Genomic DNA, 27,919 nt, shown 5'->3' with positions numbered 1-27,919 from the left:
ACTCTAAGTTACACTTATATTGATATTTATACACTTTGATTTATTTCCTTTATTTCCATTTGTTCATGTTCACTGTAAAGGCATTGCTTGTGCAAAGTTTTGTGTATGTATATATAAATAAACGTATTGTTACACATTATTTATATGATATAAAACACCCAGGTGGTATGAAAACATCACGCTTGCCATTCGGGCTCAGCTCTATCTTCGTTGTGCTAATGTTAATGCGAACGCAGTCGCCATTACCGCCACCTACTGGATTGGAGGATAAACTTCATTGACGATTGTTGATTTTGTTGAACGTCTACAGTAGTAAAAAATCTTGAGCATCAAAGCCTATTAAACATTAAATACTTTGCGTTAATTGTAATGAATGACTGGCCTCTGCACCAACACCATAATTCTGACAGTATTTTAAGCAGATAGCTCAAGATATTGGAAGAAGACAACATTTACGTTTTAATGTAAAAAAAGTTGGATAAATTAGGGTAGAGATGACTATGGAGTTTATGTTATATTACAGTCTATTTATAGCTTACTGTGCTTATATTTTCCAAAATGAAAATTGCAGCTTTGTTTCATCACAGAATAGTGTCATGTATCACATAACGTATACAGATCTACTGGCTTGTCACCAATGAACATTTACCCTTGTTAGTAAAACAAGACACTACAAACAAATACAAACACGGTATTGTTTATTTGACATACAGGTGCTTTTGATTTCTGGTCACATGGCTTCAGGAAAAGCACAGATCCTGTTTATATAGACAGGCAAATCAACACTTTGCTCTGAGAAAAACGTTAATAAAATGTTGCGGCGAGTGTTGTTGCTCATCCAGTATTAAGAAAGCCAGTTCATCATTCAGCCTGGTCCATTTTTACACCAATCAACATGCAGTCATGGTCTTTGACGGCAGTCAATGTCCACAATGGCAGTAATCATACTCATTTTTTATTTATTTAGCCAAAAAAGATGTTTATACAACAACTCTACTTAATGTCTCACAAACCTACATTCAAACCATGACAGCGCTGTACCTGGACCCCATTTAAAAACCCATTCCACCAATCACTGGACTGCATTTATTTGAATGCCTCACCCCACAATATACAGTTCATCCTCGGTCCAGCACCAGACGAGGTCTGAGGGAGTGAGGCGTGCCTCTTAGGAGAGAAGCTTAAAGGTTGTCCTCGCTATCTGCAATGGTGTGGATGACAAGCGCCCCCTCTCTCTTGTGCATAAACAGTATACGTTTAAATTATACAGGTAGCAGCAAAACCCCCTCGGTGAGAGGTTAAGAGGGTAAGGGGTGACATGGACTAAAGAGGGAAAGAAATGCAGGGGAGAATTGAGGAGCAGTATCTCTCTATACTGTTCCAGTGTCTCTGCTCTGGTCCCTCCGGTGACGATGCTCTGTTTTGTTTCTCTTTTCCGAGTCCTCTCGGTCGCTCGACTCTTTCTCCCTCTCTCGCTCTCTCTTCCTCTCGCGACGAACCTCTGCATTCTCTTTATCCTGTACGTTAAAGTGTTTTTTCTTCTCTCCCCTCCGCTGGCCTTTTCCTGGCTTACCTGCAAAGAAAAATGTTGACAGCGTGAGCTTTTGCTGTGAGACCTTACTGAATGTGAGTCACCTGTCTGCCATTAGCCAGTAAACACATTTTACAGCCCCAAACTCACATCACTGGTTGAGCCAACGTTGCCCTGAAAACAGATGTTTACATTTTGCCACAGAACAGAACCACACTGTTTAAACACTCTTTTGGGGGAAATAAACCTGCAAAGGCTTTCTTACAGTTTTACCTGCATACTATGGATGGGATAAGGGAAACTATGTTAACACATCACATTTAACCAAAAATGAATCACATTAAGTCAAAATGTGGGAAACATCTGGGCTGATCAATTCTCCATGCAGGTTTCTTCAATCATTCTATGATTCTGTTAATAAGGCTTTAGTGACTTCCCCATCATCCTTCATCTCAATCCAGCTCCAGATGGCATTACTCATTCAACCGATTGCTGACCATTGTGCTTCAGAGACGTCCATCCAGAAATCATCACTACACTTGTAAGTGCTTTTCATTGATTGTTTAGCGTTTGATGGAATCCAGGTTGAATGAGTTACTAGGCCCATCTACAATCCATGAAATGTGGAACCATCTGGTGATCTGTGATGTTTGTGCTCTGGTCTGCCACAAGATGACAGTCTTGCACAACTATTTTCAATCTTATTTTCGTTCACACAGTGAAGGGATGTGTAAAACAAAAACTTTGTAATGACATGAATGTGGGTCAATGTTTGGAAAAGTTATTGTGTGAAACAGAGCTGCGACAAGATTCTTGAACCTGGAAAAAATACAATGTATCTTTTAAATAACATCGGGGTGAGCCAATTATACCAGTATTTTTATTTTTGTTGAACTATTCACTGGAAACGCTGGAAAGTCACTCCTAGGTGGGGGTGACCCACAAGTTGCAGAATCAGAGAACTTTATCACCATTGTGCTCTTGAGCAACAAGTCCACGAGTTTCTTCCAGGACAACTTCCTGCGATTACTGTACTTTACGTCTCTTTGGAACAACACTGTCTGGCAAAGCAACCAAGGTGAAGCTGCCCAGCTGAACGTTTGACACCAAAATACATCAACACCAGATAAACTTGTCTTGTTCTTTCAAGCCTTTGCATGTTTTCTTTACTGCTGGGACTCATTAAAAATAGAAAACCTTAAAATAAAAATTTGGTTAATATTATCTCCCCTTGCACAACGCTCGCAGCGAGCCAATATGCATCATTGTCAGAGGCTTATCTTTGAGCGAGCGAGCATTGAAAAAATGCTGAGGTGCACAGCTACCTCTCCCCCGCATCTGACCCCCCAGACGCTGACTCTATTAATCAGCAGCTCTCGCTCTGGTGCCGAGGAGCACGACTCTCTGCCCACTGGAACCCACACATTCCTGGGGTCTGGCCAGAGCAATATAGGGGGCCGCTGCAGGAGCGCATGTTTAGTCTTCCACCAGCCGTAACCTCGTCCGTGAGATGATGGTCTGTGACTGAAACAAGTTCAGGGGCGCGCATTGTACTGTGCATTTGAACGGGCTGACTCACGAAGGGTGTCTGACCGATCAAAACACACACACACATTTCCCTAGCACTCGCTGTCGTCACCTCCCCTCTCGCTATCCCGTCTCTTTAAACACAGGAAGTTCCCTCTGCACACACTGTTGTCTTTGTCGTAGCGATTTGGAGATCAATGGATTAGTCATAATCCTCTGCCTTTCCTACACACCAAGGTGTAACATGACCAGAGTGCTGTTGTGAATATTATGGATATGTTTACTGTCACCCTTTTAGAGCTGGAAGGCTGTCGACTTTTTCAATAAACTGTCAAGCGATGACTTGTATCCAAAAGGAACACAGCACATGCCAGAGCATCTAGTTACCATATTTGCAGCTATCGCATGAATAATGTCTTTTATAGTTCTTGGATGTTTCTCCTAAAACAAAAATTCAAATGAGACTATTGTTACCATACTTGAAGAATGTATAGCTAAACAGTTAGTGTAGACTGCACAGCTTGAATAATCTAGTCTTTGAAAAATGAACATTTGAGTTTATTTAGCAGGAAAACGTTGTAAAGCATTTAGATACATGCACACAGGTGCACTATCTACCCTTCAAACATGCCATGTGCAAATGGTTCTATTCATCACGTTTGTGTCATCAACAAACTGGACAAATGAGTGAACTGCAGTTTAATACTCCTTCAAGATATGTTGCAAGCCTGGAACGGAACTTACGCGTTTGGAATTTCATCCTTGCGTCTATCTAGATGTTTCAACATATGAAAAATGAGTCATCTGGCTATGATTATGCACAATTCTTAAAAGAGTGATTGAGAGGAAGAAAAGGAGGAGATCTTGGATGAGAGGGTGAAAAGTGTGTCGAGCCAGAGGAAAAGAGGGGGGCATGACAGTCATAAAATGCGAATCCAAAATAAACTCTGACGGCCCAAATCATCTCGGCTTATTGGTTTTGTGGACGCAGAGGTGGAGATGTTTGAAACGGGATATGATGTCGGGCACGATTTTATAAATGAACCCTGGGGGTGAGGTTCACATCCTCGTCTGCAGGCGTGCTGTCGTCTTTTGGGCTTTTGGCAGGAGCCAGGCGGGGATTAAGGGCTCCGGCTCGTCCCACAGGAGGAATGCCCGGGCTTTGAAGACCCACTATGGTTGCTCTCCCTTAGGGAGGTTGGTGCTGGTGTGCAGGGCAGAAGTGACCAGGGACACATACAGAGTCTGAAAGTTTAGTGGGTGATTGGGCTCAGCACACAAACACCAAACAATGCTGGTGGGTTGCCAGATTCTGCCCTTACATAAAAGATACATTTTTATAGCAAGCACCACTAAAATGCATTTGGACCCGCATGCATTCACTAACATGGATTCATTCAAATTCAAATTCATTTTCAATTTTATTTCTTTTGTGTTTTCTTTTTTGGGGGCAATTAATCACACTCAAAATACGAGTGAAGTAACGCACAGAGAAAGAGCTTGAAAAAAAGGTGTTGAATTATTGATATGTGTAGAATTCACATCAATAATCCTTATGGCTCTTAAAGAAATAGTTCACCCAAAAATAAAACTTCTGTCATCATTTACTCATCCTCTTGTCATTTCAAACCTGTAAGACTTTCTTATAGAATATTGGTTACCGAACAATGGCCGTACCTATTGACTTGCATTGGTTTTGTTCCATAGAATAGAAGTGAATGTGTACCGCCATTGTTGGGTTACCAATATTCTTCAAAATATCTTCTTTTGTGTTTTGTGGAAGAATGAAGCCATAAAGAGGGTGAGTAAATTATGACAGACTTTATATTTTTGGCTGAACTATCCCTTTAAGGGAAAACTTAAAACGGGTGATATGATATGTGTAGAATTAACACGATATCGATAATCATGGTTTTATTACAATTATTGTCGATACCAGTATATTGTGACACCTCTAATGCTAATGATTCCCTTCCATTGTATATACCTGTCATGATCCTGCATCACCTTGCCTTGCTTTTCTAGTCCTGTGGCAGGGTCATGACAGTACCCACGTGTTTAGTGTGGAGAGAGACATGGCATTGTTTGTTTTGGTGTGCCATGCGCTCTCTCCAGTCTCGTCTCTTGACCACGCCCCCTTGTTTCCACGTTTAGCTTCCCGCCACAGCAGGCATCCAGTTCGGGTCTACCTCAGCAGGCACCCAGTCTGGCCCAGCCAGCACCCAGTCCGGTTCAGCCGGTATCCAGTCCGGTCCAGCCGGCACCCAGTCTTGTCCAGCAGGCGTCCAGTCCTGTCCAGCCGGCGTCCAATCTGCAGTCCAGCCGGCATTCCAGTTGGCGACCAGTCCAGCCGGCAGTCCGTCCGGCATTCCAGTTGGAGTCCAGTCCAGCTGGCAGTCCAGCCGGCATCTCAACCGGCATTTTCCCGAGCCAAGCCCCCTCGGACTCCATGCCCTACCTCCTCTCGAGCAGCCCCCCGGACTAAGACTGTCCCACCCTGCCCCAACCTTTTTGGACTTCCCCCCATGGACTCTTGTGTTCCCCCACCCCCCCTCCCGTGTTTGTTATTTTTACTGTCCCACCCCAATCCATTTATTATGTCTGCCCTTGTTAATGTTTACCATGTGCTGTTGGTTCCAGTCGGTCCTGTCCCGTTAGTGTGCCTCCTTCGGGGACGCCAGGGGGCGTCCTTTGAGGGGGGTACTGTATGGATCCTGCATCACCTTGCCTTGCTTTTCTAGTCTTGTGGCAGTGTCATGACAGTACCCACGTGTTTAGTGTGGAGAGAGACATGGCATTGTTTGTTTTGGCGTGCCATGCGCTCTCCGGTCTCGTCTCTTGACCACGCCCCCTAATTTCCTCGTTTAGCTTCCAGTCGTTGTTTCATTACCCACACCTGCCCATTGTTAACTTCCCTTGTTAGTTCCCATATTTAATGCCCTTGTGTTTCGTTGCTGTTTCGTTTTGCTTTGTACCTTGCCAAGTTGGATTTCCATGTCTTGAGGTTCTGTGAATTATATAGTCTTGTCTCAGTCGATTGAATAAGTAAGCGTAGTTATCCTGTTTTCTTGTTCTTTGCCCCCTTGTGGGAAGTCTTTGTTTCAAGTTTATATATTAGTTATGTTCTTGTTTTACTCCCCATTGTGGGTTTTTGTTTGTATTTAATAAAGTTAAGTTATTTCATATACAGCTGCCTGCGCTTGGGTTCTCTTCCGTGAACATATCCTGACAATACCAAACTATATATATATACTGTATATCTTACTTTGGCACCATTATATTATAATTTAAAGCCCTGAAATGTAGCAATAATTATATCTGACGGTAATAATTATATCTGTTGTAAAGGACACATGATAATCATAATTTTTCTGAGACCCATGTGTTAATGTCTCATTTATCAAATTCTTCATACGCCCACCAACGAACTGAACATAAAAATGTCTTGTACATGTTCAGACTACAAGCAGAAGAAAAGCCCAAGAGAAAAGCACAAGTCAGAGCGGTCGTGTTGCATCTGAACAAGCCGTGTTAGAAAAAGGTCAGGAGGAGTAGCACGAAAGACAAACAAATGACAAGGGAGAAGATCGGAGAGGGATCCGGTTGGAGTAACAACTAGTAAAGCAGTGTGTATCATGTGGAGGGGGACAAGGATGTGTCATTGTCAGAGGGCGGCTGGCGATTACATTGAGCTGGCGGGGGGAGCAGACCACTGACCCGACTTGTGAATGTGAAACGTAAACATGGTCAGGACAAAGCTCCGGCAGATAATTAGTGCAGCCGATGTTGCAGTTGGGGTAATCACGAGAGAGGGGCGAGGTCGATAACCAGAGTCTGCAGTGTGTAAAAGGCTCCCCAGCCGCGGCCCCCTGGCAGATCGACACCGCATGGACTCCTTGCTTATGTTTAATGTGCAATTCTACAGAACACATTACAGCACATTATCCTCCATGGACAAGGGTGATAGGCTCATGGTCAATTAGCTTCATAAACTTTTGCATATGCAAATGAGCATTAAAACATTTCGGTTGACCAACCGTAACCAAAAGAAATCAGCATTCAAATTCATGATACTTGACGCTGATCTTTTCAGCACAGAAAATGACATGTGATGTGTTTTTGTGGTTGTTTTGTCTTTTGTGCCTGCTAGCTGTATTATTGTTCTCCAGCTCTCTTTATTTTCCTCTCTGTTCTTCCTCTCAATTCTGAGGTCCTGACTGTTTATGAGGTGAAGAACGATGGGGCGTCGAGTTGGCCTGCTGTCTGTCATAAACCAGTAATGTACCACAAATACCATTACACAAATAAACATTCTAAACATAACTGTCCAAATATGGTTAAGCTAACAACTCAAGTGGATGCTTGAATTTGCTCCATGCATTTGTTTTGCATTGGTTGGAAAATATTTCTGACTCCAACATTTACAATTCGAGACGATACAAAACAAGCAATTTTATGATAATACAATGGTCAGAGTCAGTGTTTTTGCACTAAGAAATGGAAACAGGACATTGGCCTACCAGTAATACCAGGTTACTCATTACATTGCTGGTGTTTGGTAATATCATTTTTATCATTGCTGACGTGTTCTGACTATAATACTGCCTAATTCAAGTTTATTTTTCTTACTCCATTGACAGATATTTTTTATTGTCTTAAACATAAACTCACTTAATTTTGTTTTAAATCAGAAAACAAAACTTAAAATCTTGAATCTTAAACACAAAAGAAGCTATTTTGAAGAATGGTGTTAACTGGCACCCATTGGTCCATACAATAGAAGTGAATGGGTGCCGACACTGTTCGTTTACCAACTTTCTTCAAAATATCTTCTTTTGTGTTCTGAGGAAGAAAGAAAGTCAAACAGGTTTGAAATGACAAGAGGGAGAATAAAAGATGACAGAATTTTCCTTTTTGTGTAAACTATCACTTTAAGTGTAACCTGGGGTATGCTGTTCTCATCGAAGGTGACACAGTCTAACCATAAAGCATTAACCACCATTTTACCATGACTTAAACAACTTACATCTTCGTCTTTTGACAAAGCATTCCCTCTTTTCAGACACCAGGGGGCACGGGGTTCCTTTAGGAGTGGGGTTTTGTAAGACCTTCCGGGTCCGTGTCTCTTCGCCCCATTTGAAGCCGCAGGTTTTTCCTGAGCGTGAACAGGGGCCCCACTCGCTCCAGTCGCCAACTTCACAGTGCACTGGAACAACAGCACGAGTCAATAAATGCTATACACACAATACAGACCTACAGTATATGGCTGGATTATGATGGTGACTAACCTGTGGGGATGCACTCCATAGTTTGGTCGTTGGGCTCGAACTCCTCTGGGCAGGTGTGATGGCATTGTCCATGCAGGAGGTAGTGTCCCGTGACACAGCACGTACATGTGTCACTGTTCTGGCAGGAGTCACAGTCCGCTGGACATGCTGTAAAACCAGTGCAACATCATATTAAGTGCAAAACATTGTTACTCTGTGGCATTCACTACATAGTGAAAAGCAATCTCTGGGCATCATGCATCCTGTCTTGTTACTATAGCAACAGATGCAGATGCACCAATTACAGACTACACTATCTAAAGAAATCGATCAGGTTCAGTTCTAAAGATCGGAACTGAAAACCAGATTTGATTGTTGTGCATTGGTGTGAACAAGAAGTGGTGTCACTCACCAGGTACGCATTCTTTCTTGATATCACTGGGCACCAGCCCATCTGGACAGCTCTCCATGCACTTTCCCTTGTGCAAGTAGGAGCCGGATCTGCAGCGCAGGCAGAAGTTCCTGTTGAAGCACGAGTCGCATTCTGACCCGCACTCTGAAAAACAGGATGCGCACTTGTTACCGCATGGCATGAGCCGAGACAAGAATGCTGCAGTACTCACGTCTACGTCTGTATCTTTATTGCCGTAACTGAGACTTAAAGTGCTTTGTAGTGTAAATATTTCCAGCAGATGCTGAGATAAAGCATGTGTCTTACTTATGCAGTCGTTTCTGTCGGGGGAACGGGTGCCGTAGAAACCGTTGGGGCAGGAGGCCAGGCACACTCCGATCTGCCTCATGCCGTCCCTCTCCAGGTGAATAAAAAGCTTGGGTTTGCACGTCAGACAGCCATTGTAAACCGAGCAGGTTTGACAGCCTCCCTGGCACCCCTGGGAGCTCACCCCTGAACCCTCTGTGGCACAGTAACGGAATTATTAGCTGAAGTGTAATAATGGATATGAACATAAGCAATACTGAAATGTAAAAACATTTCTTCTGTGAGAAGACCTTGGAGTTGGTCAAGGTATTTTGTTTATGTGCAGTAATAAAGCTTAGCAAATTCATTCATTCGTAAACAGCTACAGACTTTGCAATAATATGTAATAGATACTATATAATCTGCCGATCTGTGATCAGGACACCTGCGAAAGTGTGAAGCAACACAAAACAAACAATAAAACAATATTAATTGATAATATTTCAACAATATATAAAAAACACACAATACTATTATTAATATTCAAGCTTTCTTAAGACGCTTAAACAAAACGTTATTAACTAACTTTACAAAGTTAGGTAATAATATTAAAGTTTATATAAAAATGTTAACGTTTAAACTTTTACATTGCTGCCACAAAGTAGCTATTAAAAAAAATCATATATGAAAATAGAGAAACCATGGGTTGATATTAAAATATATAGTTTAGCACAAAAATGTAATAGCAAACATCGACCAATCAGAATCAAGCAATCTAGATCCATGTTTAAAATGGTTAAAAGTCATGTTAGCAGTAGTACTCACATTTGCCATGCGAGTTCAAATATGGCTTTCTTGCATTTGCTTATCCTAAACTTTTCCAAAAAACATACTGTATAGAAAAACGTTTTCCAAAACATCTGAATTTAGAGTTTGGGATGCCGAATATTTTAGGAGACAGATGGAAATAGGCCAGAAAGCCTGGTTTTACCAAAAACACTTTCAAAACATACTTGGCATGCACATCTTTGAACATTCTCAACCTTCTTTTAAGAGCAAACGGGAATGGTGGGTGAAGCTAAATGCTTCCAGGTTCACCGAGAAAAGAACAGAGCCATCAATTAGAGCTGCAACAGTGACCATAATGTAGTGTAATAATAAACACGACAGGAAACACAGTCATCTGTGGATTCTCCCGGCAAAGAAACTAATCACCAGAGACACGTCGCATACCGGGGTTTGCACGCAAACGGCAGCACAGTAGCCTTTGTGATCATAAGTGGACCTCGTCCCGATCGTCAGCGTGTCTCGTCCGGAGACCGCACGCGGAGAATGCATGACGAAGAGGTTTCTCAACGTCCTAGTGACATATTTAGAAAACACTCTCGCTCTATAGACTTGCTTAAAGATCTGCTTGCCTTGAGACAGAGAATTTTTGTTTCTGCTCAAATGCATTGCTTTCGTAGTGCAAAGGTCATGGGTTCGAGCCCTAGGGATAACACATACTACTGAATAAAAATGTATAGCTTTCATAAAAAGCATCTGTAAAATGCATAAACGTAAGTTGTAAACTTTCCAACTTTTTGGACTGTACAATAGACCCCTTTTGCGCCGATGTCACGCTTACATCACGGCATTAGCTGGAGGCAAAACAAAGGGCAAACCAATACAAACCAGCACAGATTCGGCTACATAAGGAGTATAAAACCTCATCTTGTTGTGTTGTTTAGTGCCACAATCGACAGAATACAGTCTCCAATTTGATATTTTAACACACCTGCTGCCATTGCCAAACAAAAACACTGACAACAGCTGTAGTTAAATCAATAAAACGAGTGGAGTGGACTGAACAGAAACGATCATCAAAAATTCTTGTGTTTCACTTCATAACATTTAAGATTAAAAAACGACTGTCTTTTGTTGGTGTGGATTATGATTTGGGTATGTTTCTAAAAATATCTCACGTAAATTATGCCCAAATCATAAACTGGGGAACAAGGTTATTTTTCACGTAGCGTTAACTTTTGAAGGCATAGGGTATGCTAGCTAACTTTGTTAGTTACGTTATACAACTAGCAGTTAACTATCGGCCAGAAACTAAATCAGAATCAGAATCAGAAGGAGCTTTATTGCCAAGTATGTTTACACACACAAGGAATTTGACTTGGCGACAGGAGCTTAGTGCAGAAGAAAGTGTACACATGCTGCAAACATAGTGCAAATATACATTAAGATGTATATTTTGATGCTGGTTTGTGCTGGTTCAAGCTTGTCATGTGCTGGTCCTTAGCTGGTTTAAGATGGTCAAGCCAGCATCAAAACATACCTAACTCACCATATGCTGTTTTTTAAACAGGGAGGCCATTTAAATGGAGTTAATCCTGTCAGTTCGTCCCTGGGTCCATTGAGTGAGCGAGTACAGGTCGGCCAGGTTCCTTGCGTTAAAGTCAACTCTTTCAAAAACAATCGCGGTCCTAGACAGTGAGTGACCTTACATGTTAAAATTTGATCTGATTTTTTTCTAGTCAAAAAAAAGCAAGCACACAAAACGTGCTACCTAGCATTAGTATTGCGGTCACCTAAGCTCCGCCCACAAAACAGTAAAGGCGTCTATAGAACAGATCATATGTTTTTCTTCAGATTACGAGTTTTGTCCTCCAGGGATTATCAATAATATTTGCACCCTTTGGCCTCATTGTTTTGGTTTAAGATTTAAGATGTCAGATGTGATTGAAGTTATCGTTACAGAGAGAGAAGCACACGTTCTGTGATCTAATCACAAATCTACCGGAAGGCAGAAGTGCTGTGGTACTGAATATCAACATACTCATACATACTGCTGAATAAAAGTGGTGACGATTTGTTATTTTCTGTCTTTATAACATGTACCTGCTTATTACTCACACACCTAGGGTGTCTTAAAATCCCACAATGCCTTGAGTTGTTGACCTTATTTGATGACATGTTTGCATTCTCTTTTAAGAGACGCAAGTGGTTATGTATTCTTACTGAACTGAACGAATACAGAGCTTCGGTACGGTACAGACAATGACACAAATAATTTCACTTGTAACCTACATCAAATGTGTTGTGTCTCTTTATTTTCTCTGCCTTTTACTCGCATCCTTCTTGTGCTGTGACTTCCATCAGAGTTTCACGTTAAAATCACCAGAAACTAGTACAGATTAGCAAGGCCAGAAACTCCACACAAGTATGTGAAAACAGATGCATATTGCTATGAATGCTGGATTTCATTGTTGCATTATGAAATGTTTAATAGCCACTCATCAAAGTTGTGCACTGTCTGTCTGACCTAAGAATTACATGCTAATACTTTGCGATATGTTAAGCAGAAAAAGCGCAACCTGTGACTGCAATTTATGACAAAACTAGCCAAATATTATAGTTGCAAAATGGAGACATGGCAGTCATGTAGATGGATGGATGGATGAATGGATAGTGATTTCTTACTTGTTTACTGTCAAAGATAATATATATTAACAAGATGTGCCACTGCCATCACAATGACTGGGGAGGAATACGACACTCAATATGGCCGCTCTGGTGAAGAAAGCCCCGCCTTCCAGTATGAAAAAAATAAAAGTTAGTCAATAAAGACTATTTATTGTTCATGAGAGTTCAGCAGTGGTGATATGTTCTGATGTGTTCAATAAACGCAGCATTAACAGTGGTCAAGAAATATCACCTTTTTTAGTTTTACTAGAGAAACAAGAACAGCCTCAATTAAAGCCAAAGCTAAAGTTACTCGTTGCCCGGCAACGCACGGATTGACAGTCTGTCTAAAATGCCACAAAGCAGAATTATAGACCACTTCGGAAAACATAAGCAACGGTGATCCAATGCTGGTCCAGAAGAACTTCCTGTTCCTTCCGTTTTTAACGTTTGAACAAAATACAACCAAGAGAACATTTATAACCAAATCAAAATGTTAAACGGCTGTCTTTAAGATTTACTAATGTATGTAAGCTTTAAAATACAATAAATACAAATGAAACCGGACGTGCTTCTGGACCAGTGTTTACATCTTGCGAAGTGGTCTATACAAACAGTGGAACATTCTGAGAAATGTACCCATTCTTTTACAACTGAAAGTGCCAAAACTACTGTATGTGCTGTACAAAATATCGTAAAGTACAGTCTGGTATCCTCACAAAATACACTGGAAAAGAAAATGTCTGTTACTGGGAGAATCTCTGATTAAAGTCAATTGATTCCAGGTGTCAGGTCAGTTTCTGATGTAAAATGGCTTTGGATTTGAAAAGGGACAGACCTGGTCTCAAGCAACTGGATGAGGGAATGACAGGGCAAAATTAGAATTAGTCTAGCTCAACTTCTGAGAGGTGAAAATAGCTCCTACTTTCCCTGACGTGTAATTAGAAATGATAGGGCTTAAAAGGATGCTTCATATGAGGGTTTTTTTGACAGACATCAGCAAATTTACAAAATAAGGCAGCAGTGAGTTAGTAAAGCTTCTGGGATGTCAGACAAACACTGTTTGTAATGTTAACCTCAACAAAGTCTCTGTGCTCTCCAGTGATCTCCCTTGCGCTTATGTGCTCCGATAAAAACAAATAAACAAACAGTAAGTTCATCCCTGTGGTGCTACTGAAGCATAAAGCTGTTTTCAACCTGTTCCTTCCCCGGTCTTACATTCCACACCACTGAACAGGGCTAGGGCATCATTGTTGTTTTTTTCCAACTCCCTCCCTTGTTTCCCAGAGTTCAGTCTTGGCCGCCAGATTGCCATAGATCAAGGATATTCTGTTTGACATATCTAAGCAATCTTTACAACTGCTGTCCATTTGCCCACATATGTTCCTGCCAAAGCCCTCTAATTCACAGAACCCTTTACACAGAGGAATTCTGCCTGCCCTTACGCCGCCACAGCCCCTGGGTCAGCTTGCATAACAACCGCGCAAGCACTCCTGAAATCAGAACGTTTGAAACGCTTTGCCACGGTTTAAACTCAATGACCGCAAAAGCAAGTATTCCCAGAATCTATCGGCAAAGAGGTACAGTTAAAACCTAATTTAATAACAAAATGTCAGACATAGAAATTAAACAACTCAGTTTGCGCTTTGCCCAAAGTCTTGCGGTCTAGGTCGATCAGGCGGGCCGACACAATTCATTTCCTGGGATATTTACAACATGGGGAGGCCACACACAAGCAAAGACATTTTTTTAAACACAACCATGACTTTGTACGTAAATGAGTTCTTACAGTGGATAGGCGACCCGTTGCCATTGGCATTGACAGTGACCGTATTTGTAAGACTTTTTTTAAAGCTAAATGGTAAATGATGACCTCCTCTTTAACCTTCCCTGTGATCCAGTAAACTAAAAGTGTACACAAAAAGGAAAAAAACGAACTAAAGGCTTGCAAAGCGAGCGTCTGTTCACACACACATTAAATAGGCTTTAAATTCATTGACATGTTCTATCACAATCGTGTTGCCTACACACACATACACACAGAAGACAGGAAATGTCTGAGGTCAGGCGACCGTTTGGTCACTTGCTGTGAACTGATAAATTTGTTATGGTCATTCACCCAGATTTTTGTCCATCACAGCGGTTTTATAGTCTTTTAATTAGCAGTCTCTGATCATGGCTTTTGCATATGAATGAACTGATGAGTTATCATCATTATTATTTTGTTTATGTCACTGCCACAGGTCAGACCATCTGGCCCCCCTTACACCCTCTTCAACCACCAGCAGATTTACTTTCGCATCTGAATGTGCATATCACTCACAGCAAACCTGAGATTATATTTTGCAGCAACATTGAGAATCTTACAATATCCATCCATCCATCCATCCATCCATCCATCTATCCATCTATCCATCTATCCATCTATCCATCTATCTATCTATCTATCTATCTATCTATCTATCTATCTATCTATCTATCATATCAATGTTGCAATATGGTGAAACGAAGAAGAACCAATTCCTTCTTCTATAACTAATAAGCCGTCAGAGAGCTGATTTAACGCACATGTTTGTGCCACATAAGTGCACATTTTGTATGCTTAAGACAATGCCCAGACCACAAACCTCAATGTTGGCATCTTAGTTTTCAAATGAGAATATGGATAATGCGTTCATATTTTGAATTCCTCAATATAACTGCAGTATGAAGAAAGAAAGTGGAAATAACCCTGCCAGTGCCACAGACGCATGATGGCATTTTTGTGGCTCTCTGACACCAAACATTGTTCTCTTACATCTAATTGGTTTTGTCATTGACTAATTTAGACCACATGTTACATTCACTCTAATTGCGCCTTTCTGGTTCTATTTGTAGTGTAGATATGCATTTACTAAAATACAAATGACTCACAGTTCAATAGTCCTGTAGACCATCACGCAAAACCTATTTCAAACTCTATGACGACTGCAAAAACAATTCCCAAGAACGTGTATTTTTTTCTAATGAAAACCAAAAATAGGCCGATTTCTATTCGCCCAGTATGTTTTTTTTTTTAAATAATTTGAGTAAACTGTAAAAAATCCTAAAACGGCTTCTATCCAAAATGTAGCACGCATATTGCGCTTATCAAAGCCCAAATGTCTAAAGCTGTATCATATACAAAAAGCGACTAATAGGGAACAGACACTGGAGAGCATTAGACAGTATTTTTGCGTAATGTATGGCCGCTAGAGAGCGATCCAAACAAGACGTCAAAGCTGAAAAACAGTGGAAAAGAACGAGCAACCAAACGTATAACGGTGCATATTTGCACAGAGACGTTATGTTATCAGTAAAGCTGCACACTTTATCCAAACTATTTAAGACATGCAGCACACCCAATTGAAAAAAAATACTACTTTGCGTTAGTCTAACTGTTATAAAAATGAAGGTTTTTTTTTGTTTGTTTATTTAATGGTTTAGTTAGGCTATAGTAACTTTAAAGTCAGTAAGATTCATAGTGGTTCACCATTTCTTCTTATCTTTCAATTTGAGCTTTTTTTGCAATGCATATGACTGCAAAAGGATAAGACAAATAACCTGTTCCTGCGTTATCACCTTGCCACTTAAAGTTCAATATAGCTAGGAGTACGAATACGCGCTCTAATATCATACGCAATTTTCTGAATTAAATAATAAGACAGCATGATTTAACAACTTGCACGTCATAAGTTGATGTACACGAGAATACACATGTAAAACGACAACATAAGTCACGGTGCAGGTGTGCGTAAAGCATCAGATCAGCAGTGCGCAAACTTACGTTTGTGTAGCCGTTGCCTGGAGGCGTGATGCTGACAGTTTGTGTATTCCATACAATGCAAGATCAAAACAATGGAGATCAGTTGTAATTGCATAGTAATCAGGGGAATGATGCTTGTCTTGTCAATATCAATGTCTTCGACCAACCTGTGACTTGTTGCACTGTGATCTGTGCGATACTCAATGTTATTCCTAAACCGGGCAGAAGCCCCAGCTGTGCTCAGACGCAAGAGAAGTAGAATTGACAATGGCCCAATAGCACCTGGGCCGTTTCGGCAGCAACATCCTGGAAACAATCCACATATGTACCACTGAGAGGTATCCGAGAGGTACTCAATCCATGGAAACAATGCAAGTATTAGTTCTCCATCGAGAGCACTGTATGCAAAACTTTAGGGGAGGAGGAATCGGATTAAATTGGCATGGTGATGAAGTTGGATTCTCTTCTTGAAGGACTGTATTCCTCTCTGCGGTCCACCACGGCACGTCCAGGTGTGAATGTGACTTTATTTATTGAGCTTGACATGTAGGATGTCCTCGCGTCATCATCATCGCGGCATCTCTAAAAAACTCACAGTGATGCTTTAATGGGTAAGAGTTGCCGAAGCGTCGCTCTTCTGTAGGCTATCCAACGCGATCTCGATAGCTGTGCTTCACGGTTGAGCAATTCACTATTTCTCCCTTTCTCTTGCCTGCTCTCAGCTCGTTTGGTAACTGATGACTTCAGCTCTCTGCAGTCTCTCTACCCCTCTCTGAACTCCAAAGTTTATTTAGAGGGCGAGCCCCCCACGTCAGACACCCCACCGGCTACCAACACTTGCAGAGAAACGCACGGGTGTCATTTTTTCTCTACCAAGGTATATTTACGTGGGTTTCCTAAACTTGATGAATTAAAACAGATAACGATAAAATAATAAATCAATAAATAGATTTTGTTTCGCTATAATAATAACAACAATATAATAATAATAATAACGTAAAACCAATTTTATGCACTTAACTTTTTCCTGTTAGATTGAATGTTTCCCCACTTTTAAAGTAAAATGCATGAGTAAAAATTACTAAAAGTTATGCATGATCTGCTCTTTTTTATCTTAAAAAGCTCGTAGATCGTTTTTAGATATCATTTAATATAACCATACATCTTAATGTCCATATCTCATTGTTGAATGAATATATTGTATTAAACTAGTGTTAAAACACGACTTGTTGTTACATAATTGTTAGGCATATAAATATTCTATATTTGAAAGACAATGGAAGATTTTTACACTGCGTAAAATGAGTTACTCTGTGAATTAAATATTATTGCGCAAGTTCCATTGTCAGCCTCTAGAGGGGGTCAGTGACGTAAGAGCCGGCTGCATATGTGCAAATAAACTTTGGGGCTTTTGTTTTATTATGCCAGAGATATATTTTCTGTTGATATGCAGCAACCACCACATAAAGACAGATCTCTGCATTTCTGTGCGTGTCTGCGCTGTCGAACGTAAACAGTGGTAATGATTACTAGCGTACACGGGACTTCTGCACAATGCAGTGGTTCCCTATTTTCCCACAGGGAAGCTTATTTACACGTCTGGCACTGGGCGGAAGAGGCCTGCTTTTCTTAACCAGCGTGTTGATGTTTATAAGAATACGAGGCGGACCAACGTTTCCCCTGATGCGGCGGCTCCATCAATCACAGTGGGCGGGAAACAATGCAATGTACAGTAAGACTCCTAGTAAAGCACGGTTCTCAGAGGCCGGTTTGTAGAGGGAGGTCGACTTTCAGATTAGAGGGATTTCAGGGCAGTTTTTGTTCTTGGCTATTCATTAATGAGTACTCTTTGGTAAATTCAGCTGTAAGGGATGAAACGTGCAGGTTTAAAAAGTCTGTGGTAGTCGATGTGGGGGGTGGACATTCCAAGGGAGTTGATCTTCATATGGAAGGGGGGCAGAATAAAGCCAGCCTTTGTGGCCCCTACTCCTCTGATAAATTAGTCGCAGCGACAAGCTCTAACTGGGAGCGAGGAAGAGGAGGTGAGGTCATTTGGTCACTCTATGCGACGGCCGATGAGAGAAACCGTCAGCAGCCTGAAATGAAGCCGGGCAGGTGCAGCACTCCATCACAGAGCAAAGGTAACTTTAAAAGTGTGAGGCCTGCGATATCACACATTTTAATGCTTAAAAGGATGGTTCACCCAAAAATGAACATTCTGTCAGCATATATTTACAAAACCTGTACAGGACTTCTGTGAACCACAAAAAAATGGATAGAAAAATGTGGTTTTGTGTCAATACAGTGGAAGTCATTGAGGGCCAGTTTTGTTTGCTTACCAATGTTCTTCAAATGATCTTCTTTTGTGTTCTGCAGAAGAAAAGGTCATATACGGGTGAACCACGTGATGGTGAATAAATGATGACAGAATTATTATTTTTGGGTGAACTATCCCTTTAAGTTTCCTGCTTCTCAGTTTTTTTCTGAAAAGCATAATTTGATAAATGAAATGATCATAACTCCATTCGTCTCCTGAGCAATAGTATTTCTCTCCCACACTGCCTCAGATGGAAAATTTAAAAGACAGCATTCACCATATATTTTTATTTCAGACACTTGTTCCAAGAGACCATACAAAGCCAAAGATAAAACTCTGTGTGTTTGGGGTCAACCAGTTTTTGTAGCATCAGTGTGTGGACCACATGGCTCCATGCGCTCTCCTCCATCCTGATCGCTTCGCATTCTCCACCCATAAACATCACTAAGGAAAGATCTCAGAACAGGGAACAGCGCAATCTGCTATTTTGCAGAGCTGTCTAATAAACAGGCCGTCGCGTCATGAAATTCTCATATTTGGAGTCAAGGGGATTAAAACAGCATGAGGTTGTTAGTAATACCGTAGTAGGAAGGATCACGTTTGGCGGATGACAGGTCTGCCATGTGCTAAGGACAGATAATCAAAGGTTTGCGTCTGTCAGCTGCAAAAGCAAAGTGCAGACCTGTGACCACAAGCTCACTTTCACCTGCTCTGTGAAATCCTCCGCAAATTTAAAGGTCTTTCGGCAGATGTTTTTTACTGGCCCTGAGCTGCACACACCTCACCTTCAAAAGAAGCAAGAATCTTGTAGAAAGATGGAATTTTCTAGCATGGCTTCTAAATGACACACATGTGCTTAATAATAGTGTGAAAGCTTTGTTGGGATTGATCTAATCTAAGAAAACAGACCGAGTAAAGCCTACGACATACCCAGACTCGAGCGGGATTTGCAGGCATCTGAATTCCTGTGGCGTGACAGCTGCTCAGTACAGTGAAGTCGAACCCACAGCCCTCCTGAGCTTTAATCACGGCCATTCCAACACTTCATTCACTCACGCTGTTGCCCAGCAACCCGCGAGCCACCTCGGGCCATCCCGGGCGACAGGATCGGCGTCTATAAAGGGTTTAGAGATTTATATTAATCAGCATGATGCCGTTAGATTTTTTCATTTCGATTAAGCCTCCCCCACACCTCCTGACAGGTGGTCTGTCTGTTCCAGGCTGCTCCATTGTCCAAACGTAATCACTCTTGGGCCTGTACGTGGCATGGCGAAATGAGGAATGATCAGCCCTGTGTGTGAAAGTCTGCAGTTTATCTGCCAGCCTGTTAACACACACGACGGGTGTTGTGTTTCGGGCGCCCTTGACCTCTCTCTCGTTTGTTTGTTTGCACTTAACCGCTCACTATAGTGGGGATTTTATTGCTCCACCCCAACATTTTTTACAGGCTCTTAATGAGGTGCAATTGAGGGGGAGGCCTCCACTGTGTTTTAATGGAGTTAAAGGGATAGTTCAGCCTAAAATAAAAATTCTGTCATCATTTAGTCACCATCATCGAAAGAGGATATTTTGAGGAATGTCTGTGTGGTTTGGCATCCATATAATGGAAGTCAATGAGGTCCAATGTTGTTTGATTACCAATGTCTTCAAAATAACTTTTGTGTTCTGCAGAAGAAAGAAAGTCACACAGGTTTGGAATGACATGAGGGTGAGTAAATAATGAAAGAATTTTCCTTTTGAGTGAGAATTACAATAAGTTAGGGAGTCAGTAAGTTTAAATGCATTAACCAAAATTAAAGTGATAGTTTTCCCAAAGATGAAAATACTGTTTGCATTTACTCACCCTCTTGTCATTTCAAACCTTGACATATGACTTTCTTTCTTCCGCACAACACAAAAGAAGGTATTTTGAAGAAAGTTGGTAACCGAACAGCTCTGGCCCCCATTCCCTTCTAGACACAAAACCAATGCAAGTGTGGCGTCTTGTGTTGCCTTCTCATAAGGGCAGTGAATCTCTTTCCCGCTCATTCTCTTCCTGCTGGAACACACTTCCTAACTCGGTCCGGTCAACCACATCTCTCACGACATTCAAAAAACTGCTTCAAACCATCTCTAACCCTTTAACACTAACCCTCTCTCTTCCTCTCAACAGGTATTGGTCTGGCTTTTGTTGAAACTAGTAACTTTGTATTAGCACCTGTTGTGTTATTGCTCCTGTATGACATATGGCTTATTGCTCCCTGAACTCTCTGTGAGTCGCTTTGGATAAAAGCCTCTGCTAAATGACTCCATGTAAATGTAAATGTAAATGTAAATGAATGGGGGCCAGATAACAACATTCTTCAAAATATATATTTTTGTGTTCTGTGTAAGAAAGTAAGTCATACAGGTTTGAAATCACAAGAGGGTGAGTAAATGATGACACAATCTTTATTTTTGGTGAACTATCACTTTAATGTGCAGATTTTGTACTTGGTTGATATGGTTTATCTAGTAATTTAACAGTAAGGATTAATTTAACATGCACATGTTCATAAGTGTTGTGCTGTATAATCTGTTTAGTCTACAATTTTAAATTTTAATTACATTTAAAAATACATTTCAATTGGAACCATTTTAGCAGCAAGAATATTGACAATATAGGCTAATAAAACACAGCACTCTTCATGCAAAACATTAGCAAAAGAAAGTCACGGTGGATAATCATGGTGGACAAGTTGTTTCCAGGACCTGTTTTCAAAACAGATTAATTTTAATAAACCATTTACATCAGCCTTAAAAAAAAACATTGACATTTCCCATCCTGCAAAAGAAACATGGGACACTTATTCAACATTTCAAACCTCCCTTTCCACTCTATGTTTGCAATGGAAACTTATGAAATAAGAAACACATATGAAAGAGTAATTGAGTCGGGCCAGAACCACCTTTTCATACCACATGATTGAGTGCAATGGAAATTATTTTATGTGCCTAAAATGAGCCCCCTGCCCATTAGAGAGGACGCTGTATTGGACATGCTTGCCCCTGCGCAGCCAGGAGATTTTTCCTACACGCCAGTCTCTCACCAGTGCCCTGTTAAAGGATAATTACACTGTGGTGTGTTCTTATGATTTTGTCTAGGTCAGTTTTGGGACCTGTAACATCTTGAACCCTCCATTCCCACGTGATAAAACCACATTAACCAAAGTGTTTTTCACATAACCACTCAACTAATTGTGGCCTGAAGCAAGTCTATAAAGCTAAAAATGAACGACATATCCAATCAAAACAGGGTTTAACTGAATATAAGGTGGAAGCTTAATCAATTAAAATCAATATTTGTTTTGCTGAGGGTTAATAGTGCATGCCATTGCGTAACAATAGTCTGTAGGTTGTAAAGTAAGAAACAACTCTAATCTTAATGTCCTCATAAATGTCCCCGACACTCTTTAGTCGATCACGTTCATTAAAAGCACCTTAAATTATATTGAGTACAATACCTGTTCCTAAGAAATGCCGAGCCATAATCACATGCCTGTTTTAAATTAAACCAGAACATTCGGCCATTAAGTTGAAGGATCTTTGTATTTCAAAATCTAAAAGAAAAATAAAAGCTCGCAAAGTTGTTAAAACTCAGCAGCGCTAATTACGCGCCGCGTGCATTCATTGAACGTTCTCAAAACCCATCATATAAAAATATACAAAAGACCCATAAAACAGTATGATTCAAGGAATGCGATTTTATTATCAAAACCTAGCGAATAATTAAGACCAACATGGAAACTAATGGTCACGAGACTGGCCTCACCGCCCTGACTAGCTCTATGAATGAAGCGTCAGGGCACAGATCGATCGCGGTGGTTGAGAGAAACACATGTGTTCCGTGTGTCAGCCTGTAAAAAGCTGCTGGGTGGAGAGTGGCGACTTTTGGCTGTTTATGGCGAGTGATAATAGCCCCTCTATTAAACAGCCACTGTGCTAATGATGCCGCTGGTCACACAACTTCAGTCAGTAACCAAGGCCACTTCAATTTCACTTATTTTAACGCTGCACTTTGGAGTCCGGCAGACCCTGAGGGACATTTTAATGCTCATAACATTGGTGTTTGAAAGTGTTAAACAACAGAAAAAGTACATAAATCTGTACATGAGTTAAAGTAAACATATTAAAGGAAAACTACTTAACTTGTGAATGCACTAATGAATTAAAGTACTGATCGATACGAGCTGTAATTCATTATTTCTGCTATTTAAAGAGAGAGAGAGAGAGAGAGAGGGATGTAATACCACTGGCACACAAATCACAACATATCAGACCAACTAATTAGTCAATCATTTATTTGCACTTTCAAAAACGAATATCAATACATTTTTACATTACATTTCATTGCATGTAATTTGCTTTAAAACACCTTTGAGTGTGAAGAAACTATGCAATATTCTGAAAATACTTAAATATTTTATAAAATATATCATTATTTATAAAACATAAAATACTAATTTATAAAATGTTAGACAATACGTTATACAATATTAAATAATTTATCAAATCAAATTTCAAATAAAACTTTGCTTCAAAACAAATTGGGCAATTCCAGCGTTATGACATCAGAAAGATAGCAGTCTATGCACGAGTTTTCTACTTAAAAAAAGGAACATGTGCAAAACATGCGTTAAGGGTGTGACAAAAAAGGACACAATTTCTGAGAAACAGCACACACTTTAAAAAAAAAAGGTGCTTAAAAGGTTCTTCACAGCGATGCCATAGAAGAACATTTTTGGATCCATAAAGAACCGTTCAGTCAAAGGTTCTTTAAAGAACCATCTCTTTCTTACTTTTTTATAATCTGAAGAAACTGTTTTCACCACAAAGAACCTTTCGTGAAACAGACAGGTTCTTCCCATGTTAAAGGTTCTTTCTGGAACCAAAAGGTTCTTCTATGGCATGTAAGAACCTTTTGAAGCACCTTTTTTAAGAGTATACTTTGTAGAATTTCTGTGAAAATACACAAACCAGATGCAATATACCTAATGGAGAAGGGATGCCTCTATTTTAATAGAAAATCATGTACTAAAAATAAAAAAATTATTTGAAAAGTGAGACCTCACATGGGTATTCGACCCACCAAATGTTGACTGAGTAAAAAAATGTTGTTGAGTAAAAAGATAATGGCATACATAGCTACACGTTGAACCGTATGAGCTATATATCAAAAACATATGTATGTACAGTATGCAGTCAGCTATGTTGTCAAAGTACAGATCTTGTAAATCCATAAAGCAGGAAATCACTGCTGACTCTGCATGCCATTGGAGAGAAGAAACCAACTCTATGATCAAACACCACAATGCTAAAGATGGGGACAGTCTTTAAACACAACCCGGAGATTAGCAATTTCCATTATAGATGACTCATGTTTGTCTTATTTTTAAACTTACTGGAATTTTGTAATAGCCAGCAGGTGGCAAAGAAAGTATGTGAGAGAACATGTGAGCGAGACGGCAAATCTTTCTCTCTGTACGTCTAATAAGTCTCTACATGCACTTACGGATCACTCACACATAGCAACATAACACTTCCCACTATCCCCTTGGAATCTATCACCATTAACACGCATCTAAACTACTTTGTAGAAAAAATCATTTCTTTTTAATGAATGTTGAGGTTGGCACACAACCAAATCATTTACTACAGGTTAACAAAGTGTGCAACTTCTGTACCATAAATGAAATTGCAATTACAACGTATTACAAAAAAAAAATTCCCACGGGTTTCCCAAACATTTCTTTAACAGCAGGTAAATTACATAAAGCAATGCACTCTATAAACTTGAATATATCTAACAAGCATCAAACTCTAACAAACAACAACTTAACTTTCTGTCCCCTACACAATCAAGAGAGTTCTCACTTCATCCATGTGCACTCTTGAAAATAAAGGTGCTTAAAAGGTTCTTTGCAGCGATGCCATAGAAGAACCATTTTTGGTTCCACAAGAACCATTCAGTCAAAGGATCTTTAAAGAACCATCTCATTCTTACCTTTTTACAATCTGAAGAACCTTTTTTACCACAAAGAACCTTTTGTGAGACAGAAAGGTTCTTTGGGTGTTTAAAGTTCTTTATGGAACCCTTTAGACAAAAAAAGTTCTTCTATGGCATTGTGAATCACCTTTATGTGTAAGAGTGTGCTTCAAGCATCAACATACTGTATCTTTACCAACAATATACTGTACTACAAGCCATCACAAATAGCCTTAATATAAAAGTTCCTTTTTTGGAAAAACGATCCCTCTCTCCATCCGTACTGATGAGTGCTCTTCGATTTCAAAACACTCCAGATAACAGCTTGGCTGGCCATAAAGACTTATTTATATTTTCTAGCATCAATAAAGCAATCAACCTCCACCTATTTAATGTACTAGATTTTAATGCCGAGCTGTTGATGATTTATGAGCGCTTTGAAGGGTTTCGTGAGAACGGAAAAATGTAACCTTAAAAGTGACTTGGCCCGCCGCTCGTCCAAAGGCAGTCCTCGCTCTTCACTTTTACTGCACACACAAAGGCCCAACAGGAATATAAGTCTATCCATGATATGTTCTGCTCCTCCCAGACGCAGTGTTTCTGCCACCTTCATCTGTTAAGGATTGGAACAGGCAAGCCTGTAAATATACTCTTATCTGTAACAAGTACAACAACACGGAAGCTTTAATTCAGCGATCGAATAGAAGAGCTGCGTTCTGACCAGCACTGTTGAAATATAAACCTCAGTGTGTTTGCTAACTCATGAGTTACAGTACAGTATGTAATGGTTGCAGAGTTGGCTTTAGCAAAGGAAATTTAAGTATGTTTTGTGAAATGAAAATATTCTTGTCTTAGTTTTAATTGCTGAGACTAAAGTACATTATTCCATGGACAGCCAGGTATATTGTGCATAATATACCACATGGCATTCTGGGTAAATTAACAGGTACCACTTTACAATGCATTAATTAACAAAGTAACAATGGGCAATATACTAGGTTTTTTTACATTTACATTTACATGGAGTCATTTAGCGGACGCTTTTATCCAAAGCGACTCACAGAGAGTTCAGGGAGCAATAAGCCATATGTCATACAGGAGCAATAACACAACAGGTGCTAATACAAAGTTACTAGTTTCAACAAAAGCCAGACCAATACCTGTTGAGAGGAAGAGAGAGGGTTAGTGTTTTTTTTTTCATTTGTCTGACAAGTATTCACAGAAGAGATGGGTTTTAAGTAGTTTTTTGAATGTTGTGAGAGATGTGGTTGACCGGACCGAGTTAGGAAGAATGTTCCACCAGGGAGGAGTGAATGAGAATGAGCGGGAAAGCGATTTACTGCCCTTATGAGAAGGCAACACAAGACGCCGCTGGTTTGCTGAACGCAGGGATCTTGATGGGGTGTAGGAGGGTGTGAAACTATGCCGGTGCAGATCCGGTGATAGTCCCGTAGGCAAGCATCAGTGACTTGAATCTGATACGGGCGTCATCCGGTAGCCAGTGGAGAGAGCTGAAAAGGGCCGTCGCATGAGCCCTTTTGGGCTGTTGGAAGACGAGGCGTGCTGCTGCGTACCGAACCAGCTGGAGTTGCTCGATAGCCCTTGCAGGAAGACCGGCAAGGAGAGCGTCGCAGTAGTCCAACCTTGAGATTACCGGGGCCTGGACAAGGAGTCGTGCCGCATGCTCAGTGAGATAGGGTCTGACCTTTCTCACGCAGAATAAGGCATATCGGCATGACCGCGTTGTCTTTGCAATGTGATCGTTGAAGGACAGCTGTTCATCAAATATGACTCCGAGGTTCCTGGCTGTTTTGGAAGGAGTGATTGTGGTATTGCCAAGTTGGATGGTGAGATCGTGTTGTTTTTAGCGTGTAATGCTTAGGACCACTGTAGGAACATGGCGAATTCCATGCAAGGGGACTTGTGGTGTATGTAGATTAAAATAGCGCATTGTAAGGTAATAAAAACATAACGCTTCATTCATTCGAAGACATAGTTATGTATAGTATATTACATTTCTGTCAATAGATCCTCTAAAAAACTACACATTGGACCTTTAACAAATACAACTTTATTGTAAAGTGTTAGAAATTAACACCAAAAAATATTTTAAATATGGATGCATGTTAAGGGTGGCCCTATGCAAAATTTAGCATTTGCAAAGGTTTCTGTAGCATGTTTGAGGCAGCTTTCCCTTGCGACTGCACAAACGCACACATACACTTTGCTTACCAACACCCTCCGTCTCAGGACTCCTATTGAGAACTGCCATCACTCATACACCCTGGTGATGACAACTGCTCAGAGCAGAGAGTAAACGTATTGTTCCCCAGAGATCAAGACTGAGAAAGTGAGAAAGATGCGGATTGAAAAAAGGAGATTGGACGGAAAACAAGCCAATAAGAGAAGTGTGCAGATTTAGGAGGGAGGACAAGAGAAGGATGAAGAATCAAAAAGGCATATTAGTCTTATCCCTGCTCACCTGTGTTCAAAGTCCGGGCTGTGAAGATAGAGAGCCCTGGCCCAGTCTCCCAGGGTCATGCCTCATTGGAACACAAACATCCTGCCTGGGCCATGTGGCTTTTTATCTGTTCTCTTCACTGCCCTCCCCTCCACCAGCGTAACCTGTAACCATATCCTACCTGCAGCGTATCCTTTACAGGCATTCATCAACATCAGCCATTAAGACCTGTTTTTGAGAATTTTTAGTTATAGGGAGGCATATGTTTCATCATTTATGTATTTGCATGTATTTCATTCAATTTGAGTATTTTACGAGTTCATGCATTGCCTGGGATTCGAACCCATGATCTTGTTGCTTGCAGCATTACAGTCTGAGTTACATTAACAAAACGTTTTTAAACCAAGGAATGTTTTTTGATGGGTCTTTCGAGGTAGGGTTCAATGCATTGGGGTGACTAGTTGGATTACAGAGATATGTTGTTGCACCATGCTTGGGGAGCACAGGAGCACAGGATTACTCCAAAACAATATCCCAATATATCTCCATGTCATTAGTTCTACAGTATAATCCGCAATGGATGAAAACATTGAAGAGCTCATTTGAAGTGTTCAAACAAGACCGATTTCTTACAAACTATCAAGAAGTTGACACACCACAGGTGATGTAAAACATGTTTGCACTACAAGTAGTGTGAATGGAGATATGTGATCATGGCAGGCCTTATTTCAAGACTTTTCCAAAAGCTCCATCATAGAATATGGCTCAGCTTTGGTTATGACCGAAAACCAAAACAATTCTCACACTATTCGAGTGAGTGGTTGTGTTGGATGGTTTGTTTTTGGTTCTTTCAGAACGCAGATGCCACCAGCACCTCG

The 27,919-nt window shown here is 40.5% G+C and overlaps 1 protein-coding gene across 1 annotated transcript; it reads right to left on the bottom strand.

Annotated features, from left to right (window-relative positions):
* Window positions 1–693: 693 nt before the first annotated feature.
* rspo3 (R-spondin 3) lies at window positions 694–17,031 on the bottom strand. Its single transcript, XM_057341047.1, has 6 exons — window positions 16,281–17,031; window positions 9,044–9,238; window positions 8,738–8,881; window positions 8,347–8,493; window positions 8,085–8,264; window positions 694–1,573 (listed from the first exon to the last, which is right to left on the bottom strand). Exons 1-6 carry the CDS (start codon window positions 16,372–16,374, stop codon window positions 1,371–1,373), a joined length of 963 nt encoding a protein of 320 aa, XP_057197030.1. The 5' UTR covers window positions 16,375–17,031; the 3' UTR covers window positions 694–1,370.
* Between the last annotated feature and the right edge of the window lie 10,888 nt (window positions 17,032–27,919).

Source organism: Triplophysa rosa, linkage group LG8 (assembly GCF_024868665.1).
Source record: "Triplophysa rosa linkage group LG8, Trosa_1v2, whole genome shotgun sequence".
NCBI lineage: Eukaryota > Metazoa > Chordata > Actinopteri > Cypriniformes > Nemacheilidae > Triplophysa > Triplophysa rosa.
This window is presented reverse-complemented; position numbering and strand designations above follow the sequence as displayed.

What these genes read in the sequence shown, in the direction of transcription:
- rspo3 (XM_057341047.1), bottom strand. Translation starts at nt 16,374, where the DNA reads ATGCAATTACAACTGATCTCCATTGTTTTGATCTTGCATTGTATGGAA. An exon ending in CAAGAAAGAATGCGTACCTG is followed by an intron (nt 8,494 to 8,737) that starts GTGAGTGACACC and finishes CTGGTTTTACAG; the next exon opens with CATGTCCAGCGGACTGTGAC. An exon ending in TATGGAGTGCATCCCCACAG is followed by an intron (nt 8,265 to 8,346) that starts GTTAGTCACCAT and finishes CTGTTGTTCCAG; the next exon opens with TGCACTGTGAAGTTGGCGAC.